The sequence below is a fragment of the Larimichthys crocea genome, chromosome XXIII, assembly GCF_000972845.2.
Source record: "Larimichthys crocea isolate SSNF chromosome XXIII, L_crocea_2.0, whole genome shotgun sequence".
In the NCBI taxonomy this organism is placed as follows: Eukaryota; Metazoa; Chordata; class Actinopteri; family Sciaenidae; genus Larimichthys; species Larimichthys crocea.
In genome coordinates, this window is record NC_040033.1 from 19566408 (window position 1) to 19591382 (window position 24975).

The 24975-nt window shown below is 45.1% G+C and overlaps 1 protein-coding gene across 1 annotated transcript in view; it reads right to left on the bottom strand.

Annotated features, from left to right (window-relative positions):
- The window catches only part of tgfbr1b (transforming growth factor, beta receptor 1 b), a 54464-nt gene that overhangs the window by 14868 nt on the left and 14621 nt on the right, over positions 1-24975 (bottom strand). Inside the window, exons 2-4 of the mRNA XM_027274176.1 lie at positions 8648-8899; positions 3341-3607; positions 775-1005 (exon numbers count right to left, since the gene is read on the bottom strand). Of these exons, the coding sequence (XP_027129977.1) occupies positions 775-1005; positions 3341-3607; positions 8648-8899 (750 nt within the window). The remainder of the gene's footprint in view (positions 1-774; positions 1006-3340; positions 3608-8647; positions 8900-24975) is intronic.

Here is a 24975-nt window from a genome sequence, read left to right on the forward strand (position 1 = left end):
TTAAAGGTGAAGGTGGGTTTGTCCTCGTCTCCACTAGAGCCCCGGTTTCATCTTGTGGCACCGTCACATGCTCAGATGTGCCATCAGCGTCGGGGTTCTGGAACAGTTTGAACCTTATTTATCTGCACGATTCTCTGTGTCACAAAGAAAAAGAGTGGCATCACTCTGCTTTCAGAAAGTTCAAAAGTTTATCCTCTGAATAGAGCTGAAGTTTCTGCAGATGGCACACGTACTCACATGTTCTCCTCAGACAGAACAGAGCAGTACATCTACCTCATATCCGACACACCACTTATAGATTCAGACGTGAAAAACACACCAAATCTCTTTACCCCTGTGAGTTATGTGGTGTGTGTATGTGTGCGTGCGGCGCGCTGCTGGAGCTGTTGGACTGTGTGGTAATGTGTGCTTGGCCTTCACTGTGAACTGTTACTCCCCCACACTGTCCACCACCCTGTCTATTCACAGCGAACACTCGAACTGCTTTTCTGCTCTGACAGCTCAAGGTTCACTTTAATTAGAGCAGCCCACAGTGTCATTTGCAGATGATAAGCTCATCCCGATGAACATATACTTTACAGTGTTTAGACTCCATACACTTAAATCAAAACTGGCTTCTCACAATAAGTTTGCTTCGTGCTTCCAGTCATGTCTTTGCAGTACATTTTCCTGACTCCAGTCTCATTTAGATTCTGTTTTCTCATACCTCTTTCCCCCACAGGTGTGTGCGTGCCGTCTCAGCCTCTCACGAACCTTCTGGAGGTTTTTCCTCACCTTTGTTGTCGGCCGCGATGAAGCCCAGAATGTTCTCATGCCTCAGCATCACCGTCTGGTAGATCTCAGCCTCGCGGAACCAAGAGCGTTCCTCCCGGGAGGAGAAGATCTTAACGGCCACCTCCTCCCCGCGCCACTTGCCCCGCCACACCTCGCCGAAGCGCCCCTTCCCGATGCTCTCCTGGAGGATGATGGTCCTGGCAATGGTCCTCTGGACCAGCAGCGGCAGGCCTGGGGGGATAAAACATTTCAAAACGTGGCGATGGGGAAGGCTAGCTGTGTTTCAGCCTCTCTCAGGAAAAGCAAATAACTACAGTGGGAGTGAACACCAGGACCGGAATCAATCCAGAGTGTAATTACGTGACTGTACATATAATTTGCAACTTAAAAATGTGGTTTGGTGTTACGTCATCATTTAATAGCACGGTGTTGCAGCTCTTGTACAAAACGTTCTCGGCCTCCTGCGTTTCTGCTGGCAGATTTCTAAATACCACAGAGCTGGAGAGTGCCCCCACCCACCCACACCCACACCGACACACCCACACACCCACACAACCCACACAACACACAACGACACACACCCACACACACACAGCACACACCCTAACTCCTGAATGTCAAAATCAGCAGTGAACATAATGAGGATTTTGGAGATGCTAGAAATCTAACTTGAAGTTTTTCATCCAGTGAATGAATGAAATATTTACTGTTCCATCATTACTTTTTCTTTTTGTTGTTTTCTAAGGCCTTTATTTGACAGCTAAAGTTAGACAGGAAGCCAGAGAAAGCAAAGGGCCGCAGATTAGGGTTGAACTTGGGCCGGTGCAGCAGGTGAGTTACCAGGACGCCCTGTGATGTCATTACTATTACTAAGATATGAAGCTACTCCAAGTTATAGCTGCTGCCCAGGCTGTAACAGAGGACGGGCCGACATTATCCACTGAAGGTAGACAGCTACCGAGCAGAACATTCGTAGGCCATCAAAATGTTACCGTTGAAATGAGTTGACACCAACGCTGCTGAGGGGGAGCATGCACCTCCACCCTCTCTCTGAGTGTACTGTAGTCTCAGACTGTCTGCTGCGATATTTCGCAGCCGTCTCAAGAACCTCTCATCCAAACTACTTAACATTCAACACTGAACTTCTTTGTGTCCTCGGCAATGCGCTCGCTGAGCGGGAAGTTGATTGGATGCATCAGATTATTTTCCCCTCGTAATGTTCTGACTTTGTTGTGACCACTTTTAAAATTGCCTTTTTCTTCCCTTTCTATCCAAAGTGCTCCTGATTCATCATCACACTGAAATGAAACCATGGTTACAGATACTGTAGAGTTTTCTCAGGGGATGCACCTTTGATATATCACACTTGATATTTACCAGTTTAGTGAGATGAATAGGTTTTTATCTCCGCTAACAGAACAGCACATTTTGATAAAAACAAAAATGCCGCAGTGTCTTTAACCCCGGCCTTTCCAGACTTTGTATGGTGACATCACACACACACACACACACACACACACACACACACACACACACACACCTTTTTGAATTTAGTCACTTCAAGTTACAATAAACTAACTTAAAATATTGTAACACAGTCACTGTGTTTGGCGTGCTGATGAGGAAAAATGATAGTGGAAGGAGAATCCTCCTCCAATTTCAACAGGCACCTCACACATAATCTGACTCAGCGAAGTGATTACAACAGCCCACATGGTTCTGCCAACACACACACACACACACACACACACAGTATCACACACACTTGCATATTGTGCAATATGGTGTAAATAACTAGAAAAAATGAATCCAAGTCTTCTCTTGGCACAGTGATGAAGTGCCAGTCTCCACAGAGAGGTGCTAATTTATGGCTAGCATCAAGAACAGCTTTTGCCAGTGTGTGTGTGTGTCTGAGTGAGTTATTAGGACAGACTTGTAGTTCAACATGTGTACAGCTGCAGGCTGTGCATACAGAGAGAGGTGTGTGTGTGTGTGTGTGCTTTACATCCAGTTACACACTCATACAAACAGGAGCAGCAAACATGATTCTAATTTATTTTAAGAGAAATATTCTGAATATTCGTTTGTAACCTTTGAACTTTACAAACATGCAGCACCTGATCAAACCTCAGACACACTGACATAGACCTGAGACCAGCAAAACACAAACAGGACCAGGCCTGGACTCACTTTGACCGGTCCGTCCCAACTGAGGTCAGGACTTATGGAGAGCACAGCACACTGGTACAAATGCTGCACTGTCACAGAGTCACAGCTCTGCACAGTGAAGTGATGCACAAATGTAACGGACATTTACAGTCTGACTGACATGTTTGCAAACACGTTGTAGTATCTTCAGTTAGGACTTCAATATATCTAATAAGATTCATGGCCTCGGCCTCACCTGTTGTCACCATGAGGTCGCCAGGCAACCAGGGGACACTCCAGGTGGTCATGAAACAGCCCAGGACATGATCACTCATAGCAACACAACTTTGCGCCTCAGATTTTGGGCATATTATTATTTGCAGTCCAGGGACCGGGACCCCAGGGTGCAGCATCGTACCTGATCCAGAGCCAGAGGTGGTCATGTCGTAGATGAGGTCCTTCAGTGTTGTTCCAACAGTGATGAAGGGGTGGTCCATGGAGGGGTCCTCTTCGTTGGGCACCCGATGGTGATGGTGGTGATGGGCCCCGGCGCCCCCGGCCCCCAGACCCCTGTGGCTGTGGCAAACATAGAATGCCAAGACCAGCAGCAGGCAGAACACACACACCGGGACCGCGATCACTGCAGCCAGGGCGACGGGACCGAGAGGAGGGGTCTTTGTCGGGACTGCAGGACAGAGAGGAGGCACAAAAAGTGAATCAGAATACGACACATGGAAAGTAAATAAACAGTTGTGGATATGTGAGAGATGAAGTGAGGCCGCGCTGGTGGAGAGGTCGACTTTGAGCACACTGGGCTAAAGTGCTAGCCAGGGAGCTAACTGGCCAAGTGGTGCGGGGGCACATTCCATCTGCTCGGCTGATGGGAGACTTGGCCTGTAGCACACACACACACACACACACATACACACAAACACACACACGCTGGGAATGAGAGGAACATTTCTGATCTTTGTCATCAACTTTAACATTGATCTCTAACGTACAGGAGCCTGGATACATCCACATCTGTCCCTGTGTGTTCTATCCACAGCAGGGGGGCAGAAGTAAACACCACCTCGCTCCACTCAACAGTGACTGTAGAGACTGACTGCTAGCTTCATCGTGTCTACGAGCTGCGTCCGTGGCGGTTCTGATCAGACACGACAGCGCTTGTCTGATATTCAGTATCAGTATACACTGCTGCTCCATATCAGAGAGAGAGAGAAGAAATGATGTATATTTAAACACTCAGATGAGATATTTGTTTTAAGGAAACTAAACTCGGAGCAGACTCTTTAGCTCAAACACTACGAGGTGAAAGAGCCAACAGGACTGAGAAATGATCAGATAGTGGAATAATATATTATGCTGCATTATATGATGATGAAGTTATAGTTCTATAGTTCTTTTGAAGTATGTTTGTGAAGTTTTTACATGAACTTTAGGAGAAAAATAAAGAAACCAGTAGTGTACACACTACGAGCTCTTTACTTCTCTATGAAACAGAACATGCTCTTGCCGACTGTTTGGGTCATTCCGTTTCCCAGTTCTTAAGTGCAGAGACGAGGAGAAAACACTTTCAAGGCATCAGCTGCTGCTCCTGGCAGAACCTCTGTGATGAACCACCACGGTTAATGACAGCAAGTGAGGACAGCAGTGATGAAGACTTTGTGAAAAACAGATGAACCAACTGAAAGATGGATGCTCCCCTGAAGACTGAGGAATCCTCTGGTCAAGGTGGTATGGCATTTAATTACGAGTTCAGTGGTCTTTAAAACAGTTTAGTCCAGTTTTAGCTGAGAGGTCCTCCCTGAAGAGCTGGAAGTCTTCAGAAGGTTTTTAAAGGTAGAGAAGGATGCCCCTGATCTGGTAGGAACTGGTAGGACGTTCTTCCAACAGGGAACAGACGAAAAGAGTCTGGATTTTCAGAGCGAGCCAGAGACAGGCAACGTTCGTTGGAGGAGGACAACGTTTGAGGAAAAAAAAAAGGGAGGTAGTAGAAGCAGCTGCTGCAGGTAGCCAGCAGAGCTGGATGCGCAGCGTGGTAACATGGGACCTTTTAAAGACTGAAGAGCAGGCATGCCGCTGAGTTCTGGATCACCTGAAAGGGATTCACTGTTCAGACTGGGAGGCAGACAGGACGGTGGTACAATAATGGACACATGGTGTGACTTGGTGTATTGCGCTGAATACAGGTTACTGCCACTTCTTCTATTACGGCTTATAAAATATATTTAGCTCCTCTTTTGACAGCTCGTTCATAAATCAGTGCGTTCACTGAAACGTGAAGGACAAAGTAGGACCACTGATCTTTGCCACCTCAGATGATCCTGATACCTGAGACTTCCAGCTCTGGTCCATGGACTAAGATAGACATCTCATGTAACCAGGCTGGGAAATGAACAAGCTAACGTTACATCAGCTGACTCACATTCACCTCACATCTTTCCTGCGTCCTGAGGAGGCCCTCTCCTTTGTCCTGCTCGTCCATGAGTTAAAGCCTCCCCTCTATAATGGTAATATGGCTGGAATGGGGCTTCAGTGGGACCGTGCTACATTAATCTTTATGATATTAAAAGCTGTTGTCCACTGAGCTGTGGTAATAGTGACAAACAAGCAGCTCCAAACTTGTGTGCAGTGCTTAAGCCCTTTAACATTTGAAAAGCACTGCTGATGGTGGAAGCTATCATCTGAAAGTGGAGTCAGCAGCCTGCTCCTCTGACCAGAGGCAGTGCTGGAGGGATTAGCTCCTCTGCTAAAGGGATCACAACGCACGACAAGCTGTATTCTAAGGCTTCGTTTAACCTTGCTCATATCTTCAGTAAACAGCATTTTGAGGGCTGACTCCAAGAAAGAAGAATGCTACAGAAGTTGAACTGCAGAGCAAAGAGCGCCGACACAACAACCACCTCTGTTACTCTGTACAGGAAGCATTTCATCTGCTATCCACCCAAATGCAACTACTTGCCTTGTTGCCCTCTAAATGTTTTGGCAAACAAAACACAGAGCAACTGAGAGTTGTCTCTGAGTCACTAACAAGGACCACTCCATCAACAAGATACAGTCAAATGATTTAGTAATCAGACAAAAAGAGCGTGAGTAAAGAGTGTCTTCGATCTGATGTGGGGAAACTTGGGTAGAGAATCGGCCGTAGAAGCAGGCACTACGGACCCCTCAGATATCCTCAGAGTAGGAAGGGGAGGAGAGACAGGAAGAAAACTGGGGTGCAGGATACTAGAGTGAAAGAGGATGAGAGGGTGAGGGGGTATTTATAGGAATGACGGAGGTGGCAACCTACAGATTCATTCTAAAAGTGATTGTGTAGACGTGTCTGAAGCCGGCATGCTCCACTCCCATCAAAGCTTACATTTATGTCCATGCTGGAATGTGATCATTCCCTTTACAGCTCTTAAAGTACAAGCTGAGCTCAGCACTAATCCACTGGAATCTATTCAGGCGGACAAAGTTGGACTTTTTCCTTTTTTTAGTCATTTGTCACAAGGGGTTGATTTTGTTTCCAGGAAGACGCCTCGACACGGGTTAGGATGTGACTGATGACTAAATCATACATACAAGGAGGTACATCACATGTTCCAGCTGGATTCACCTGGAATTAAAAGACACAGATGCTGCTATGCAGATTTCTGTTTGCATCACTTCCTGTGGTTGTTGGTGGACAGCTGACTGAAAATGTGTCAAACAATAGGGATTAAACAGCTGGACACAGATGACCAATGACTGAAAACTGCTAATCCTTTAATCTAGCTCATCTGTGCTAACCTTACCAATAATGACATGTTGTGTATCTTAGCATTTGTCTTAACCCACTGTAATTACGGCACTTTATGTATTATCTGTATATTATTTGTATCAACCTGTACAGCACTTTGGTCGACCTCAGTTGTTTTTAAATGTGCTTTATAAATAAAGTTTGAGTTGAGTTGAGGTGTGTGGGTGTGTGAGTTCATCTGTGGAACTGCTCAAACTGGCTGGAAGAAGACACGTTCCCGTGCCATTCTTCCTTTTTAAAATCTTTCTTTGCTGTCTTCGACAGCTGGATGAAAAGAAGCATCTGGTAGCTACTTCAATATAACCTCCCTGTGACAAAGACTACCATTGTCAGACTTCAAATACTTCCTTTTGGTCGGGTCAGAAAAGCGCTGCCTAGGAATCCTGGTGCCTGCCGTTTGGTTAACTGACTGTGTTCCACTGAAAGTTGTTTGAATCAGAACTCATGTCCTGTCAGTGACACTGCGTGGTACACATTCAACTCACTACATGTCCAGGGGGCTCAAATATTTTGACCTGATGACATCAATCTGCCGTCCATCACACAGTTAGGTTAGGTAACTCTGGGTAGTTGGCCTTGTGTTAATACACCAGTCAGACTTTTCTCTGCATTCTTCACCGCTGTTTAAAAAGAATTTACAGACAAAGCGTTTTTCTTGGCGACATATTTTCTTTTGTTCTGTGCAGTGGATCTGAATACTAAATATTCGTAGGTGAGTCTATGTTGCCATGTTGGCAAAGAAACTGAATGTTGAATATAGAAAGGAATGTGGTGAGGAACAAAAGCAGCTTGGCCTCAGGCGGAGAGGAGAAGGAGAAATAATGAAACATGCAGGGTCACTGCAAACAGAATCCAACTAAATATGTTAGCTTTGTCAAATCAGACTAATTTCACTGTTGGTTTGTTCAGTAATAATTCATTTCAACGCACATGAAGATAAACACAGTTATGTGTATGACATCAGACACCAGTATTTTTGGGGAGCCGCTCAGATGACCACACATGTTCAGTGTCGACTGACACCTCATAGAAGATTGGCAGCAGAGAGATGGATTATGATGACTCAGTATTCACTGGAATATCAGTACTATACTCAGTACAATAACTCAGGTTTTTTGTGCCCCAATCTGCAGCCATTTTGTGGGCAAGCATTCACTTTGAACTGTGGAGATACCTTTTTTTTTTTTTTGCCTTTCTGCTGTATGGACTGCTTCATGAATACATCAGGTGACCCATTACAAAACGTCCGTACCATCTGTTATCAAAGGAATGCAAGATCTCTACCCAATAACATGGAGGAGGTAACGGCTAGCGGTGCTGGCCAGGCTCCGGAGGGAGTATGGAGAGCATCGTGGCTGGGTGGGCTCTCTGTGGATGCGCTGGTGACTTTGGACTGTTTTTAACTTGCGAGAGAGGACAGGAGAGCGAAGGCTGATGTGTCGGTGGCCTGTGGGCATGGAGGAGGTGGGAGCGAGGAGGATGCTGCAGGGCAGGCGTCTATGCATGACACTGTGGTGGGCTACTCCCACCATGTAAGAAGGAGATCTACCACAGCTCCTTCATTCCAGCAGCTGTCACACTCCTCAGCACCAGCACGACTTCATGACTTTTTCTAGATATTTCTTATGTGTGAATAATTTATTATCAACCTGGTGTATATGATTTCTGCAGGGTGGGATCATTAAAGTCTATCATATCTTAACTGCTGTGAAGTCGAGCTGAATGTGACCGCTCAACTTTAAAAAAAGCGTACACATAACACTGTGCTAATTACACAGTGACCAAGGTGCTTCCTGCATACAACGGGCCGATCAGTGCAATCATCCCCTGCATGCTGTTTGCTCTTTATGGCCCTCAAGTATGTTACTACACGTAATGTCTGTGTGTGTGTGTGTGTGTGTGCGCGCGTGCGTGCGTGCGTGCGTGTGTTTTTACCAGGGAAGATCTGGAGGTCGGGCTCTTTGTTGCAGTAGTCCGTGGTGCAGCACATGGGGTAGATGCCAGTGTCGTGTTTGACGGACGGTGCACAGATGAAGGGCCGGTCTCGGGGGATCAGTTCATTTTCACGTACGCACTGGCGCTGCTCCGTGGTCAGCTTGCTGCCCGATTTGCGGATGGCGACGAAGCAGACGCCGTCGGTCGTGCAGCTGGAGTTGGCACTGCAGCGGTCACAGTAACACTGGAGGGCTGGTGGAAGGAAGGAAGGAGGGAAGGAGAGAGGAGATGAGAAGTGAGGAATGAGGCTCCACTTGTTTCTAAGTAGTCGCAAACAAAATCCACTGTTTAACAGTTAATCGTGCACTTAAGGAACATTTCTCTCACTCTCTCACACACACACACACACACACACACACACACACACACACTTTTCATATATTAAAATAGGCCAGAGCAGCCTTGGGATCAGCGAGGCGGGCTATTGGTCCGTGCTGTGTTGTTTAGTCTGGCGGGCTGCCTGGCGTCATCTTAAGCGTCTCAGATTAGTCGACCACATTCTGTCTGAACACACTGGAGGAGCCTGGCCTTGTGCCTGTCTGCCCTCTTACTTCCTCTGTCATATCAGAAACACTGTGTGTGTGTGTGTGTGTGTGTGTGTGTGTGTCTCAATGCTTATTTGAACACTAACTGTCCTTATTACAGCAGAGCCACATTCTTTCAACAGGTGTCAGATCTTTGAGGTTTGTAGGGCTTCATTAGACTGCGTAACACATGATCCTCCTCTCATCCAGTGTGACCTCTGTAAATATACTCATACTCCTGTACTGACCTGTTCAGGTTAGGGATTGTCATGGCAACTAATTAATGCTAAATGAAGATTGAATCCACATTGAATTCACTCACATGTACTGTACTGCTCTCTACATTCACTTGTACTTTTAGTCTCTGTTTGGTCAGAGCACAGTATTAGAAGCAGACGCAGAATGCTGGTGAGATATGCCCATGGATGGTAGATTTCTTCACTCACATAACAACAATGTTTCCACAACCCAGAGGAATGATCCAAAGGTCTTCACTTTACACTGATAGGAAAGAGACAGGAGACGAGCTGGAACAGGTGAACTCATCCTAACAATCAGTCAGTTATCACACGGGTTGACAATATATTCTTCTTAGATTTCTTTATTTTTTGTCACAATAGTGAAATAGTAAACACAGGTGTTCCATTCACTTCAAACAGAGGCAGGGTGCTGCTGTGCTGCATGTCTAAAGCCTCTGCTGCACTCAATGGAACTGATCCTTCACCAGTATCAACGGTTACACCTAATGTTTCATGTCATCTATTGACAGTGGATATTAAAAAAGATCAACAATATTCAGAAGTATTCATCTCAAATGTTTGTCATTGTCTCTGCTCAACAAAGGGAAGTGAAAATCTGACTTTGACAGAAGAAGTGTTTCCTCCTGAAGAAATGAATTCATGTCGATTCCTGACACAAAGATATGAGACAAACATGAGGTGTGCAGACTGTGCCAACTTTGTGACGGAAGAGAAGCTGAGAGGACGGAGGAATCATTTGTCCAGAGGGTAATGGGTGCGTTTGTTTTCGTTTGTTTTCCTGTGTCGACTCACGGAGGCTGTCTGTGTCTACAGACCTGCATGTCTGCTTAGAGTTGACTGATTCAGGATCTGCTGGAGGAGCCCAGGCCGGGTCTGGCCCTTTATCAGTCATTTCCACAATCTGCATGTCACGACCTGCGTGTGGAGCTCAGTAGCCTCTGTTCACACATGGAATGTGGAAGATCAGCGGCTTCATCGTGGGCTAAAGGGACAGAGAGGTGACGTTTACCGCTTTCCTCTAACACCACCTCGACAAGTGAAATGTCACAGGAACAAGAAATGGAACAAGCTTCATGTTACTCTGAGGATGAGCTGTAATTATTTTTGGTGTCTCGTGTTAAATCAAACTGTTTTCCTCTCACACTTCAAACACCTGGCAGAGTAAAGACGCTCACTGAGTGCTGTGACGTCTGTCCTGAGCCCGTTAGCTTCAACATACAGGCTGTGTGTTCATGTCTGTCACTGCTGATCCACAGTCACAATGTTTACACTGTGTCTAAACAGGAAGACAGTCAGACCAGCACTTCCTGTTCGCTGCTAACTTTTAATGCAACATGTGGAACTTTTTAGTTGTTTGCTCGTCTAGACATCTGACATTCTGAGCTTGACTCAGAGCAGACTGCTGTCAGCTGGCTTTTGTTTAACTGTCTGCCGCTGTCCACAGAACTCTGTTTTTCCCTCCTTGCTGCACACACACACACACACACACACACACACACACACACACACGGTCGCTGTTGTTGCGTTGCTCTTGTAATTCTCTGCACCTCCCTGACTTTGTCTGGAATTCACCTCCAGACAATTTCATGAATTCCACGAGTGAGGATGCCTGCTATTACATCAAGCTTTGCATGATGTTGGAACCTTCTGCTGTGTTTCCTCACAGTAATGTAATAGACACTTTTGCTGGCATTAACTGAATCATCTCTAATGTTTAAATCCTTACGTTACCGCTGTAAAGATGCTGCACCGCAGGGCACTTTTCCACCGGGGTACCTTTCACACTGTTAACACCGCCTGCCGCTGTGTGTCCATGTCAGAGACTGAGACAATCTGCGCATTAACTCCACAGACTGCGTGCCTGCCTGTCTGTCCTGTTAATTATGCAGAAGTCTCGTCGTGTGTTGCTTTAACCTGGCCAGCTGTGCATGAGCTGCATAATGATAGCAGACTCTGATCGCTGTGTCTGGCCTGTGTTTGGGGGCAAGGACACTGTGGAGAGATGCACAGTGAGAGAGGGAGGGAGTGACCTGGTTTATTCATAGCTCTCCATAACAGCATTACTAACGGTTTGAAGCCAAGGGGATGGATAAGTAGACTTCCCTTACGTTAAGCACATTCCCGGCTGTGCTGGTGTCTGGCCTGTTGTCTGTCAGGGTGGAGAGGTGACGACCTGTGGCTCCTCAACACACACCCACTTCTCTACATGTGTCTGAATGAGTGAGTGGCAGCCCACGGAGTTCAGCTGAGTTGAAACATATTTCAACCAATCGTGTGTGTGTGTGTGTGTGTGTGTGTGTGTGTGTGTGTGTGTGATATTTAGCGGTTAGCTTTAATTAGCAATGCAGAAGATAAGGGAGTGTGTAATTGGCTGGTCCAAGGCCCAGCACAATACATTTCTCAACATTTCTCAGATTCAGTTATAAACAGTGAGTTCCTCTTTCAGCCAACTTGGCTTCACGAAGTTCAGTGAATCAGCAGACCTGTCGGCTGCTGTTGACTAAATGAACTTTATCCTCATGAGGAAATGAAGTTTATGGAAATTTTCAATGATAAGTTAAGCTTGGGATTTTTGGAAATATTCCAAATCAGAAGATGTGTGAAGATGTGAATTCTGGAAATTTATGGGAATTAATGTGAATTGATGTCCAAACATTTAGTTTTGTCATAATAAAACAAAAATAATAATAGAACAATAAAAAAACAATAAAAAAAACATTCCCAACAGATTTATTTGTAAATAGTACTTTATCAAACTTGAATTATTTTATTGAACAATATTATGTAGTCCATGAGCTCAGTTTTGTGTCTTCAATAGTCTCTGTGTGCTCTAAAGTGTGGTCCAGGTACAGAAATCACCTGTGCAGGTAGGGGGCGTGGCCTCAATAGCCCTGCAGTCTGGTGTGCTATGTGCATGTGATGGAGGAACAGGAGATATTCAAGTGGACCTGCATGAAATCTGGTTGTTTTAGTCAAGATGATGCTCAAATATATTTTCACCAACTATAATTAAGTTTACTGTTAATGGGCCAACCCTTAATTTTCTAAATTCACAGTTTATTCCTGTTTATTTTCATAAATTCCCATTGAAAGTTTCCAACTTTCAAAAGTCCCTGAATTTTGCAACCCTAATCAGCACTGCTGTTTGCCCCCTCGAATCCACAAATGTACCTGTGAGCTGTGACAACATAATATCATTGTAGCCTCTGTGTGTGTGTGTGTGTGTGTGTGTGTGTGTGTGTGTGTGTGTGTGTGTGTGTGTGTGTGTGTGTGCAGACAGGCTAGGAAACTTTCACGTTAATCTGTCATATTGTTCTGATGTGTGTGAAGAGTTTCAATGATCTTTTCTACATCAACACTTGACTAAAAGTAGCCGTTCATTTTAGAATAAAGTCTAGCCTACACAATCGACAGTTTGTTACTAAAATGAAATCAAACTATTCAAAGAAATGAATATTTCCATCTGCTGTGAGTGAGACAGAATTTAATGGACTAAAGGGCTGATTCTGACATCAGCTGTGTGTCTCCTCCAGCTGTACTACAGCTGTGTGTGTGTGTGTGTGTCTGTGTGTCTCCTGTCAGTAATAAATAGACTTTTGGAGAGAAGTGAGTCAGTAGGCTTGTGTTTGTTTGTATGTGTGTTAAGTACGGCTGGAGTGATGTAACGTCTCAGTCTCTCCATTCCTTCCTGAACACACACACACACACACACACACACGTAAGCGGTGTGTGTGGTTGACTTGAGAGGCCTGCAGCTTGAACATAGGAAAGTGAAATAAAATGCAGATTTGGTTTCATTTCCTCACTTTGGAGTTGAAAGAATGTGACTTAGTGTGTGAACTGTGACAGACTGAGGCAGGCTGAACATCTCACGGTGCACACATGAGGAAATGAATTCCCCCGTGAGACGTGCCATATGAACTGAAGAGGGTGAAGTGTTGTGTGTGTGTGTGTGTGTGTGTGTGTGTGTGTGTGTGTGAGTGACTGTGTGTTCCAAAGGGAGGTGAAGGTGCTTGCACAGAGTGGATCTGTAGTTACACAGCATGCACCTGAGAGAAGTTTCTGCCCATCAACAAGTCAGTGAGGTGTGAAGGCAGACCGTTTGTCACTGTGTGTGTGTGTGTGTGTGTCCTCCTGGCCACTCTAATTCTGTGGAGGGGGTCAAGAGTGATCAAGCTACATCATGGGAAGTGTAGTATCCAGTGTGTCTGGAGCATGCTTTGATTGGACTCATTTAAAATCTTGTGTGGTCAATCCAGACACCTCAGCCCATCTACGCCGTCCTCGCTTCCTGGCCCTGAAGGCGGCTCAGCTCCTGCTCAGCGTGAATATCATGAATGGTGTAACACGCTTCCCGTGATTCTGACAGATTTCGGACCGGATCCTCATGGTTGAACTTACTTATAGTAAGCTGCTTTGGATAAAAGCATCAGCTGAATAAATGTAGCAGGCCACTCCCCAGCCTTGTGGCAGGGTACTGCTACGTCACCTTTAAAGTCTGGATCAGGTGGAGATCTTTGTAGGACTTTGAGATGGGATGAAATCGAGCAGGGGGCGTTCAGATTTTATTCTCACGTCATCTTTCATTTTATCGTTTGCCAGCCTTTCCATTTGGAATGGATTATTGTGGAGCCCTGAAGCTTACAACCAGCTCCTCTCCCTTCATGTTTAAAGTTCACTAGGCTGTGAAATAGAGTAGTGCAAAAAAAGCAGAGAGTGGGAAAAGTAGGCCAGTTGTTCACACTTCAAGTGGAAGCCAGACCATTTCCAGTCATTCAGAAGATGACTGTCTGAATCCTAAAGCTGAAGGACATCTCTACACTCTCTAACAAATCTATCAGCTGATGTTTGTATGTTGAACCACCATGTAACACTGGCTTGAGATGGCACCTTCTGCGTTCTGCATGTTTCATGCACAAACACCGCTAACTCTAGCACACTGGACCCGCCTCTTCCGTTCTGCCCACGTTAACCAAACAGGATGTCCACACAGAGGCTGTGAAGCAGAGCTCTGCGCCTAGCTGTGGGGCCATATTTCAACTCTATGTGCGCCTGAGCAAGTCCGGCCTGAGAACACTGATAATCTATTAGAAATGATAGAAATGCTATATTATGGAAGACGTAAAGGATCCGATTCTGAACTGATGAAATATGCACCCCGTGCTGCCAACCCCGCTCTTCCCTCACTGCAGAGCATCACACGGGGCGCTGCTCCTTTGAACTTCACTGTTGCACAATTCATGATGTTATTATGAAAATCAGCTGTGTGTGTGTGTGTGCGCAGACAGACAGATTTTATGTTATGTTATGCATCACAAAAACTTCAAACATACAACATACATATTTTTTACAGAACATAGAAAGTGTTTTGCATAAAAATTCTAAATAAGTGAAGATCTAAAATTCAACATATCTCATCAATGGATTGTTTCTCCATAGATTTTGTGCATCCCTAATGTTTGGTCAATCTACGTTTTCTTCGGTCAAGAATGAATCTTGAAGTCTGAAAAGAATTCTTTTTATTTATAGTCATTTCATTCATTACCTGCTAAAATATCACAGTATTGAATTGATGCTGGACCTGCCTCCCATCATGGCCTCCGCATTGATCCATGAAACACTATTTTATAGACACGTTAGGCACTGTGCATTGTGGGCAGTGTAGTAGCCAGGCAACACAGGAACAATACATTACAAAGCCTATGTCAGCAGCCAGCAGCCGGACCACAGTCACCGCTCTAACCTGCCCCTCCTCTCTTCTTAATAACATCCCCCTCCCTCCCCTCCATCCTTTTTTCTTTTTACCCCCCCTCCCTCCTTCCCTCTCATCCCCACAACAATAGAAGGGAAATCACAGAGGCAGGTGTCAAGAACAAATAAAACAAAACAGGAGCCTACAAGCTGCGGACAGTGCGAGTCAATATTTCAGGACACGAGCATGAAATGAACTGCGTGTAATCTGCCTAGCTGTGCTTCAGGCTGCTCCTGCTCCTGGTGTGGGACTCCACATTGTTCTGGAGGCTGTTCATGTAAATCACCTCGCAGTGAATGGGCCTGGGTGATTGGGATTTGTAAAGGATGCAGTGGTGTTGGGTGTGTGTGCATGTTTAAAGTGCAAACTCAACCTTGAGGGAACCTTGATGACTGTGGGCAACAGTTCAGCTTGACCAGAGACATGCTTCTAATCTTGTTCATGTTGTGAACATTGAAACACAAAAACTGGTCCTGTTGTTTCCACCGCAGACGTTCAGGTAGCGTTAACATCAGCTGCATTCCACTGAGGTGAGCTAGCCGCACAGGCCTGGTATTTTGGGACACTTGATGGAACTGAGCCATTGTTAACCAAAAACGTGCTGTTGTGCTTTCCTTGCTCCGACGACTCAAAATGTCTGCTGTGAAGTGAAAAAAAAGTCTATTAATTAGGGTGGGCCGACTGGATCTGTAGAGCCGTGCTGGTGTACAGGTTTAAATTTGCTAAAGAGAGAGAGACTCTTGGAAAGGTCATTGGGATGGCCTGAGTTATCAGCAGACAAAAAGCTGTGCAGCCTTCGTTCAAATCAATACGTTTACTGCAGAAACACGCAGGGGATGGAATGTTGTCCTTCTCTTTCTGAGAATACACTCCGCTGACAGAAAAACACAGAGACGAGGCAACACGCTGGGTACAGTACAGCTGTCACCATAGCGGAATCTGAAACGTCAATACAACCAGTATTAGAAAACAATTCTGGATACTGTGGCAGAAACAAGTCCAGTGCTCTCCACAAACATGTTTGAAACGAACAATCTGCCCAGTTTCAGTGGTCCCCACACGGGAGATTTGACTTTATTTCTCATGTTACTATTTCATTCTCACCGATGACCTTGCTTTTGCTTGTCTCTTACTGCACACACACACACACACACACACACACACGCAGCCATCCTCTGTTCCAAACTGGAACAGCTGTATTTTTATGAAATCGCCCAAAAATCAAAACTCACATTTTTTTGTTTCCACAGGTGAGCTGCAGGCGGAGGAGGCATGTCATTGATGACGTAGCAAAAATCAGAAACCAATGACAGGTGTGTTTGCTGTTCTTTTATCTGGTCTTGTGATCATCTGCAACATTATACCAGATAACTTTTTTTTTTTCTAGCACTGATAACGATTGGACTCATCTACAACTACGTGGCAACTTGTTTGTGCAGTCACATTGAGACAGTGTGGTGAGAGGTGTGTGCAGCTCCCAATAGGTCAGTACTATCAACATCTGCACACAGAAAGCTGGCATAGTAGAATGAAGAGGATTTGTGCTGGCTGTTCTCTTCACCTTGTCACCATGGGCATACCGCTGTAAGTTCTATTTGGTTTGATGCTGTTTTTGTAGTTTTCAAAGCCTGTAACTATTCCATCTTAGTGTTTGATTTCCATAGGTATATATTTCCTTTGTTCCAAATCATGTCTGCTCCTGATACTTCTCGTCGTAAATGCCTAAACAACCCTGACTCCTTTTGCTTTATTTGTGCTAGTTTAACCATTCCAAGTCAGAGGAAAGCAAACATCAGTGCATTTGTCAAACAAGCATATTTTGCATATTTTAAAGTAAAACTCTGTGATCAAGACAAGCCATAGGCCCCTCACAAAGTGTGCAAGCAGTGTGTGGAGAGTTTACGGATGTGGACCAAAGGAACACATGTAAAGTTGGCATTTGGTATCCCCAAAAAGATCATTGCACAGACTGTTGCTTTGGTTTATTTGAAAAATGGCTGTATTCTCTCCCAACTCCATCCGTCTGTGCCTCTTGACACAGGCTAAGACAGGTCAAGACGCTCATCGTGGTAACGTGATACGTTACCCCAGTTAAGCCCTCAAAGGTAGCAAAAATTAGTAAAAAACAAACATCTTTGGAAAGCTTCTTCAGCGACCAAAACTAAATTACGGAATAGTCTGGACATAAGGAACACACTTCGGGTGTCATTGTCTGCCATTACTGGGACCGGTTCATTGGGGAGAAACAAGCTCAGGGCTCCCACTAATTCAGTGTAATGGTGAGCTGTATTTTTATGCACTTTATATTTGTTTTTATGCCGGTCGCATCATTTTATTTCGTCGTATTTACCCCCCACACCTTGAAGGCCGGTCCGTGAAAATATTGTCTTACATGAGACCGGTCGGTGGCGCAGAAAAGGTTGGGGACCGCTGCTCTGGAAGATCTGAGTGATGTTGAAGAACGCAGTGACAATGATGCAGATTTTGAAATTGACGAGGATTCAACAAACAAGCACATATCTGTTAAGTACAGTATTTTTCTGATTTTTTAAGAAAACAGGATCCCATAGTTCAAAAACTTGATGTGATAGAGAAAATCTGAGATCAGTTTTGGATTCTGCATCCAAAAATGAGTTCAAAACAGCTGTCAGACCTAACTCAACAACTATTGTGTTCCCCAGTGTTATTAATGTCATCCATGTGTTTATGAGCTGGACTTTTGAGTTATTTCCTGTGAGGAAAAAACACAGATTCAAAAGAACAAGCTCACGTTCATTTCTTAGTTTTTTAATGACCTGCAGGGCTAGGTCCTGGCTCAACACAGCAGCTATCGTATGACTCAACGTGCACGCTGGCACGTCATGCAAAGACAGACTCTGAATAATTGAATTCATTGGAATGATCAGCCCTGAACAACTGCAGCTCTGCCATCATCTGCTCAGGTGGTTTGCTCGACTCAGTTTCAGACCACGCGGACACGTGATGGAGACCAGTTTGTGGTGTGGACCAATGAAGTGAAATCAAATGACTGGAAAAAAAAAAAGCCTGTCCTTATCTAGCCCGTTCCCGGCTGCCTCTCCCTCCGGCTCCCCCTCACACACACACACACACACACTTTTGATTAGTCTTATCAGGCCAACTTCAAGAGCCGTTTTAATGATTATCATGTCTCGGTGCGTCTCGCTCCTATCTGCTTCATATGAGGCAGGGATGAGGGAGCCAGAGGCTGAGGCATTTAAAACAGGCTGGGTGAACAAAATTAGTCTGCTGGATCAAAGTTTGTATCAATAATTAATTGGTTTTCCTCCACAGGATTCTATCTGGGGGCTGAGAAACTTCTCTGAGGGGAGAAATTGATTCAAGAGCGTCTTCCTGTTGCACTTTAAACTTGTCTGTCTATATCATAGGAGGTCTGGTGACAGTAATTAGACCTGAGGCCCCCCATGAATTCGTTCTGGTCTAGACCGAACATGTCAGTACGTTTCCTCCTGTAATCAAGTCCTCATCCACTGTTGACTGAGACTGCCCTCAATTCTACTACACATGATGAATGACTTCATACACACCATCATTTAGGTGGAGATTAGCTCCTGAGGTTTTACATGCAGCTCTCCGACTGGAGGATCGTATTGTACTCGAGTCTGAGAAGACTGTACCACATTAACACGCAAAGACTGCTTCCACGATGGAAGCCAATGACAGGGCACTTTCATTTTCCATTATGAGACGCAGGTTGTGCACACCACCAGATCGTGGTAACACATTCTAACCTCAACCTCCAACCACCGCTTCAGATGTGACGTGTTTCAGGCTTTATCGCCCTGACTGAGCTGCAGATATCAGTCAGTCAGTACTGATCACTTCACATCTGTCTGCCAGTGTGTTTTCATGTCTCTGCTGTTTATCAGATAACTGCAGACTGCAGCGTCTTGGTAGTCACGTGGCTGCGGTTGTTGAGCACCACACCCGTCTCACACTGCTTCCGTCTCGTGCTGTTTACAGTAAGAGCAGATTCAGCAAAGACGAAAGAATGTGAAGGCTGTGTGGTTCAACCATTCTTTCATGGTGGAAACATGAACCAAAAAAACAAATGTGCAAATGATATGAAGGCTTAAAGTTCTGCAGAGTTAAGAGCATGGACGCTTTGATTGACAGGTGGGTGCTGTTACAGATGGCTTCTTTGAGCGCCGGGCCGTAGTTCTGATCATCCTCACACCTTGACAACATGTGCCAGCGTGTCAGTTAGCTGCAGCGTCACACTGCAGAGTGGAGAACATGGGTATGTAATGTGTGCAAAGAGCTGACAGAGAGATGAGCCGTCAGTCGTCAGGCTGGTGTCAAACACGTCGTCTGCCACATCTCTAATGAAGCTCCCTGTGCTGAGAGGAACAGATAATCACAGTGTATGTGGGGCAGGTGTGCTGATCTGAGATTAAATATAGCATTTTAATTGTGCAAATGGGTTGGAGCACCATTCTGACACAGGTGGGGTGGGGGGTTGAAAATCCAGGCAATGTTTTTAATGAAAAACAAAGCAAAGTGTTCCTGTGTCTGCATGAAACAATGGAGCATTTCTTGAGGTAAAGGAACGCCGCGTACTGCAGACACACCCTGAGAGCCAAGGGGAAAGCACTGCGCTGAGGCTGATACCGCTGTGTACGGATGAGATGAGGAAAGGGCCATACGTCCACGGAACAGCAATGGAAACAGCCTTGGAGTAGCCTTGCAATACTTCACAAGGTTTGCTTTTGTGGTGTCAGGTCTACGGTATAAAGGGGGCCCTTGTATGTAGGAAGGCTGGAGTGTGACCTGTGTCTAATGTGAACACACACCAAAGTCGGCCTTCACAAAGATGCCACAGTCACATCCAAATTCTGAACACACCTCAACGAGTTCACCTCGATGCACAAAAGCTGAGTGGTGTCGATTACAGTGTCCAGAGTGTGTTCAAAGGGTTGGATGGAAATAAGCATGAGCTTAAAAGCCTTTAAAGATATTTAAAATCACATCTCGGTTGCTCTTTATACTCCGTGGGAGCAGCCGGCCAATCAGAAAGCAGGTCTCCACGGGTCAGATGAATCACACGGCCGGTGGAAGTGGTGAAGTAAATGTAGAGTGATGTTGCGCCCACGCCTTCACGGGCTTCTCATCACAGCTCTGAAGACTACATACATACGCTCCCCTTACAGTGAAGACACTGTATCTCCAGCAGAGCTTCCACACACTTTCCTCACATGATGACAGTGATTATCAAAAACAACCAGACAAATGTCTGCCTCTATGCAAAGCAAGTCCACCTCCTGTTGAGGTGAATAAATACACAAGTACAGGAAGAAGTGGAGGAAGAACGTGAAAAAAACACAGTGACTGTCTGACAGGAAACATCCAGCGTAACACAGCAGGCCCTGCAGTGTCCATGAACTCTCATTATGCAAGCAAAGAAAGTAACACCACCTTTTTGTTTCAGCTCCAGCACCACAGCAACTGAATGTGTTTGAGATCTGACAGGAGATGTCACTGTGTGAGCACGTGTGGGGAACAGCTTCACTATTTTATGATATTTCACAGGCCATAATATTGATTGACCGATCACAAACATAATTAGAGTAATTAATAATGAGAAGTGTTATTATCCTGCTTCACATTTCTTCCACAGTGTGTAAATGTGCCACTCTTTGACCTGTGGAGAGCTTTTGGTTGAAAATGTTTCCATGTAGAAACACTCTGACCTCCAGCTGCTCTGATTAGCTGTTTGAATAAAAGAGCAGAATGCTAATGGTAGTAGCAGTGGGCACAGTGGCTACATCCAAAGTCAGAAATGGTTTACACATTACTGCTTTCTAAAACAGCACAGAATGCTCACTGCAGTCCATTATGTGTCACCTTTTCACCGGAGTCTGAGCTTAACGCCGCTGGAGTGCAATTATGAATTATGTTAAATGAGTGACCCGTGGAACACTTGCCTTTACTAAAACATTTGCATGGTGACATCTGAAGACAGCACTTAAACCATATCTGCTGAGAGCTAAATAATAATAGTCCAACTGCTGGAGCTACACACATTGAAAACATGGTAGTATGTTCATGTGAGAGCGCGTTCACTCAGTTGGAGGTTACCAATACATGGATGGATCGCACAAGTATACTGTGAGCCAAAGCATAACAAAAAAAAAAAAGAGTGCCGTGCCATGGCATGCCAGGTACTTTGTGGAGGATAAGAAGTATGCCAACAAATTACAATATGATTTTGTTCAGACAGACACAACGCATGCATGAGCAGGTGTCGACTGAAACCTGACTCAATTCATTTCAAACAGTCTGCATGGATCCAGATCCAAACATGAGGTCTGTACAGGTCCTGGGAGGCGTGTGTTGTGCAGTCAGTGAACATCTATAGATCCTCTAAATGAACCTGATGCCACTCTGGACAGTCTGGTTGGAGCTACAGAAGCTATTATCCTCACAGTGTTGGGAGAATGACGAGAGGGGGGAGGAAAAGTGAGGGAGAGGAGAAGACGGATTGCCGTGGCTGAGCTTCATGTGGAAGAAGCCCCGAGAGACGCTCAAATGAAAAGAGAGGATAAAGTTTAATCTAATACATCGACTCACAGCAGAGGGCGGGGGGGTGACACCAAAGACAATGGCTTCATATAGCACAAATCAATAGCAATTCAATTCCACAGCCCCTACGCAAAAAACAAAGTTACACATACCTGGGCAAACACACACACACACACACACACACACACACACACACACACACACACACACACACAGCCTTGAAAGGCAGTAATTGAATTATCTAGCATTGAGAGCTGGGCTCTATACAGCACAGAGGAGAGGAGGATGAAAACTCCACCAAAATCCATTCATCCACACTCTTTCAAACAGAGACACACTGCTACATCATCATCATCATCATTTTAATATTGTTCTGAAGTTAATCTGAGTCATGCCTCCAGAGTCTGCAGAGTGTGTGATACTTCTTTTCGATAAAGACACTACAAAAGGCCCGTGCTGCATTCACATGCACACGGACAGCATAGGAAAAACAACAAACTGTCCGACTGAATAGCAGGACAGCAAAGCCAACCAGTTGCGTTGCTATGGCGATGCCGTATTGTTGATAAAGGGGCAGCTGTGGCTCAGCTGGTCAAACGGGTCGTCTAGTTATCGGGCGCCTGGTTCCATTCGGGCTCTCCCGGTCCAGTCTAAGTGTGCTTGAGTTAAGATAGTGAAGCAAACTGATCCGGATGGCCATGACAGCACTGTCTGAATGTGTGTGTGTGTGTGTGTGTGTGTGTGTGTGGATAGGTGAATGTGACAAGTGTTGTAAGAGAGCTTCAAGTGTTCTCTAGAGCAGAAAGGTTATCAGTCCATTCAGAATCATTTCAAATGATTGTGTGCATTAATTAAAGTCTGGGTAAAATGTTTTCTTAAAAACACAAGAAATATGTTGGACAATAGTTGCTGAAAACATGTTTTCAGTCCAGATTTTTTAGGTGGTCCTTAAACTGAAGTTTACGTGTGTCGGTAACGGATGCAATGCTTCATTTTGTGTGTTCTCCTTGTGTGGCTTGGCTACGCTACATTCGGCTATAAATTCTGCAGTATTCGAAAGATAGCAGGTTATGATTGGTCGAGGTCCAACGTGTAATCTGTCACGTCTCTCAGCCAACTGTCAGCAAGAATTTATGATTACGATCATCTCTTCTGACAGTGTGTCTCTGAAGCCTGAGCTTTAATTAAAGGTGTCTTAAACGGCAAAACGCGGAGACCAGTCCACTGTTGTGTGTCAGTGGGTTGACAATGGACATCTACCTGGTCCAGCCTTGAGCAGACAATGAGTCACTGTGGAGGAAAAAATAAACGGAAATAACATCCAGAGTGTGAATAAACCATCTGTCTTTGAAAGAAGATGTTTTTTCCACTACCTGCTACGACTCCACTTCATTCTCCACTGCAGATACACCTCTGGTACACAGATGGAGCTGATCGTCATGGCGACACTAAGACGCATGGAAGTGTTGCTTTGGGCTTGAGAAGCTGCAGCTTGTATTCGCAGACATCCTGAAACATCCACTGTCAGACTGACTTCACAGCTCCCCATTCCCTTTGTTCACCGTCACTCGCTCAGCCACGCTCTCCCTGCAGTGGAAAACTAAAAACTACTACACTGTTTTGTCTCTGCATTATTAAGACGTTTAGACTTTCCTCTTCTACCAGCAGTCTACTGGAAGCTGCGAGCCTGCTCCTCTGCTGTCAGGCGTCTCAGCAGACCCATGCTGGAAGGTGTGGGAGTGGAGTGAGACCGTGCGTTGCACCTGTCACTGCACACTATATAAACTACAGTGTGCATTTCTGTAGTGTCATTAAAATCCCAGGTGTCTTCCTAGCTGACAACTAATGAGCCTGCCTGGTCTGGTACAGCTTGTACCTGGGACCAGGTGTGGTTCATCATCGAGGAGCTCAAACACAGATTGTACAAAGCTTAGCGGAACACCTGGGTGGTAATGTGGAGCACATGCAGCTGACAGATTCACTGTCATCGCGTGCCACACGTCATTATGAAGGCATGTGCAGGTATGTGTACTGTTAAATACTCTGCATACTGTCCACTTTAGCACACTGCTGGTGAATCCTGTGCACATTCCTGTACTGTAGAGGGCTGTCAAGATTGCTCCAAAATGACATTCGAATATTAACGCAATTTCCGGACTATAGGGCACACCTGAATATTTTTTAAAATATATATATATTTTTAATTAAATAAAATTACATATATAAGCCGGACTATAAGCTTCCCCTGTTTGTCTCGTTTTTGCACTCCCTGTTAGAGCGCTCCGTGGCAGCTGAAGAAAAGCGTGGGGAAAAAGTAGCGTCTTATAGTCCAGAAAATACGGTAATTTTCACAATCGAATCTCCTTTTTTTTATATTCCAATATATTTTTGAATTTAGAATATTCGTTTACAGCCCTACTGTACAGCCCTTTCCACTTAAAAACATTGTACATACATTTGCATAGGCAAATTCCCTCTGTGTAACAAACCTGATTCTGGTCATGTTCATGTCTTGTCAGATTTATTGTAAAACTAATGACTGTGAATGTTAAAGGCTCCTTTATTTCATACAGTGGAGAACACTTGAGGAACTGTTTGCAGAGTTTCCACTCGGTCTTGTTCTTCTTTGTGTTCGACAAATAGGCCAACATCCTCATGTGATCTCGTGCATTCTTGATTTGCCCTTTTAGCCCCCGTGTAGCAGTCAAAACAAAACATGCCAATTCTCAGAGTGCATCTTTCAGGGTGTGGATTCAGTTACACTTTATAGCCTGCGACAGGAGGTACGGGCGAGCACTGTGAGGACATGAAGGCAGTTTGTTTCAATGGGGTCCACTCCACAGTATAATCCAGTCCCACCAGGATTTCACAAGCCTTTTTTGGAATAGTTGCGGCCTGAAATGCCTGATGTTGCATGAGGGTTAAAAAAATAGTTGCGGCCTGAAATGCCTGATGTTGCATGAGGGTTAAAAAAAAACTGCCTTGAAAGTTGTGGTGCTTTTTACATTTTTGTTGCGATTTTGTTGCGGGAGGAAGTGAAAGTTGCGATAAGTTGCGATTCGACAGCCGTGCCAGGGGCCAGGAGAGGGCACAGTGAGCACTAAGTCCATAGCCGCGGAAAGCAGCGCGGACCGGGCACTGTAAAGCTCGCGACTCCGGCCTTTCCAAGCC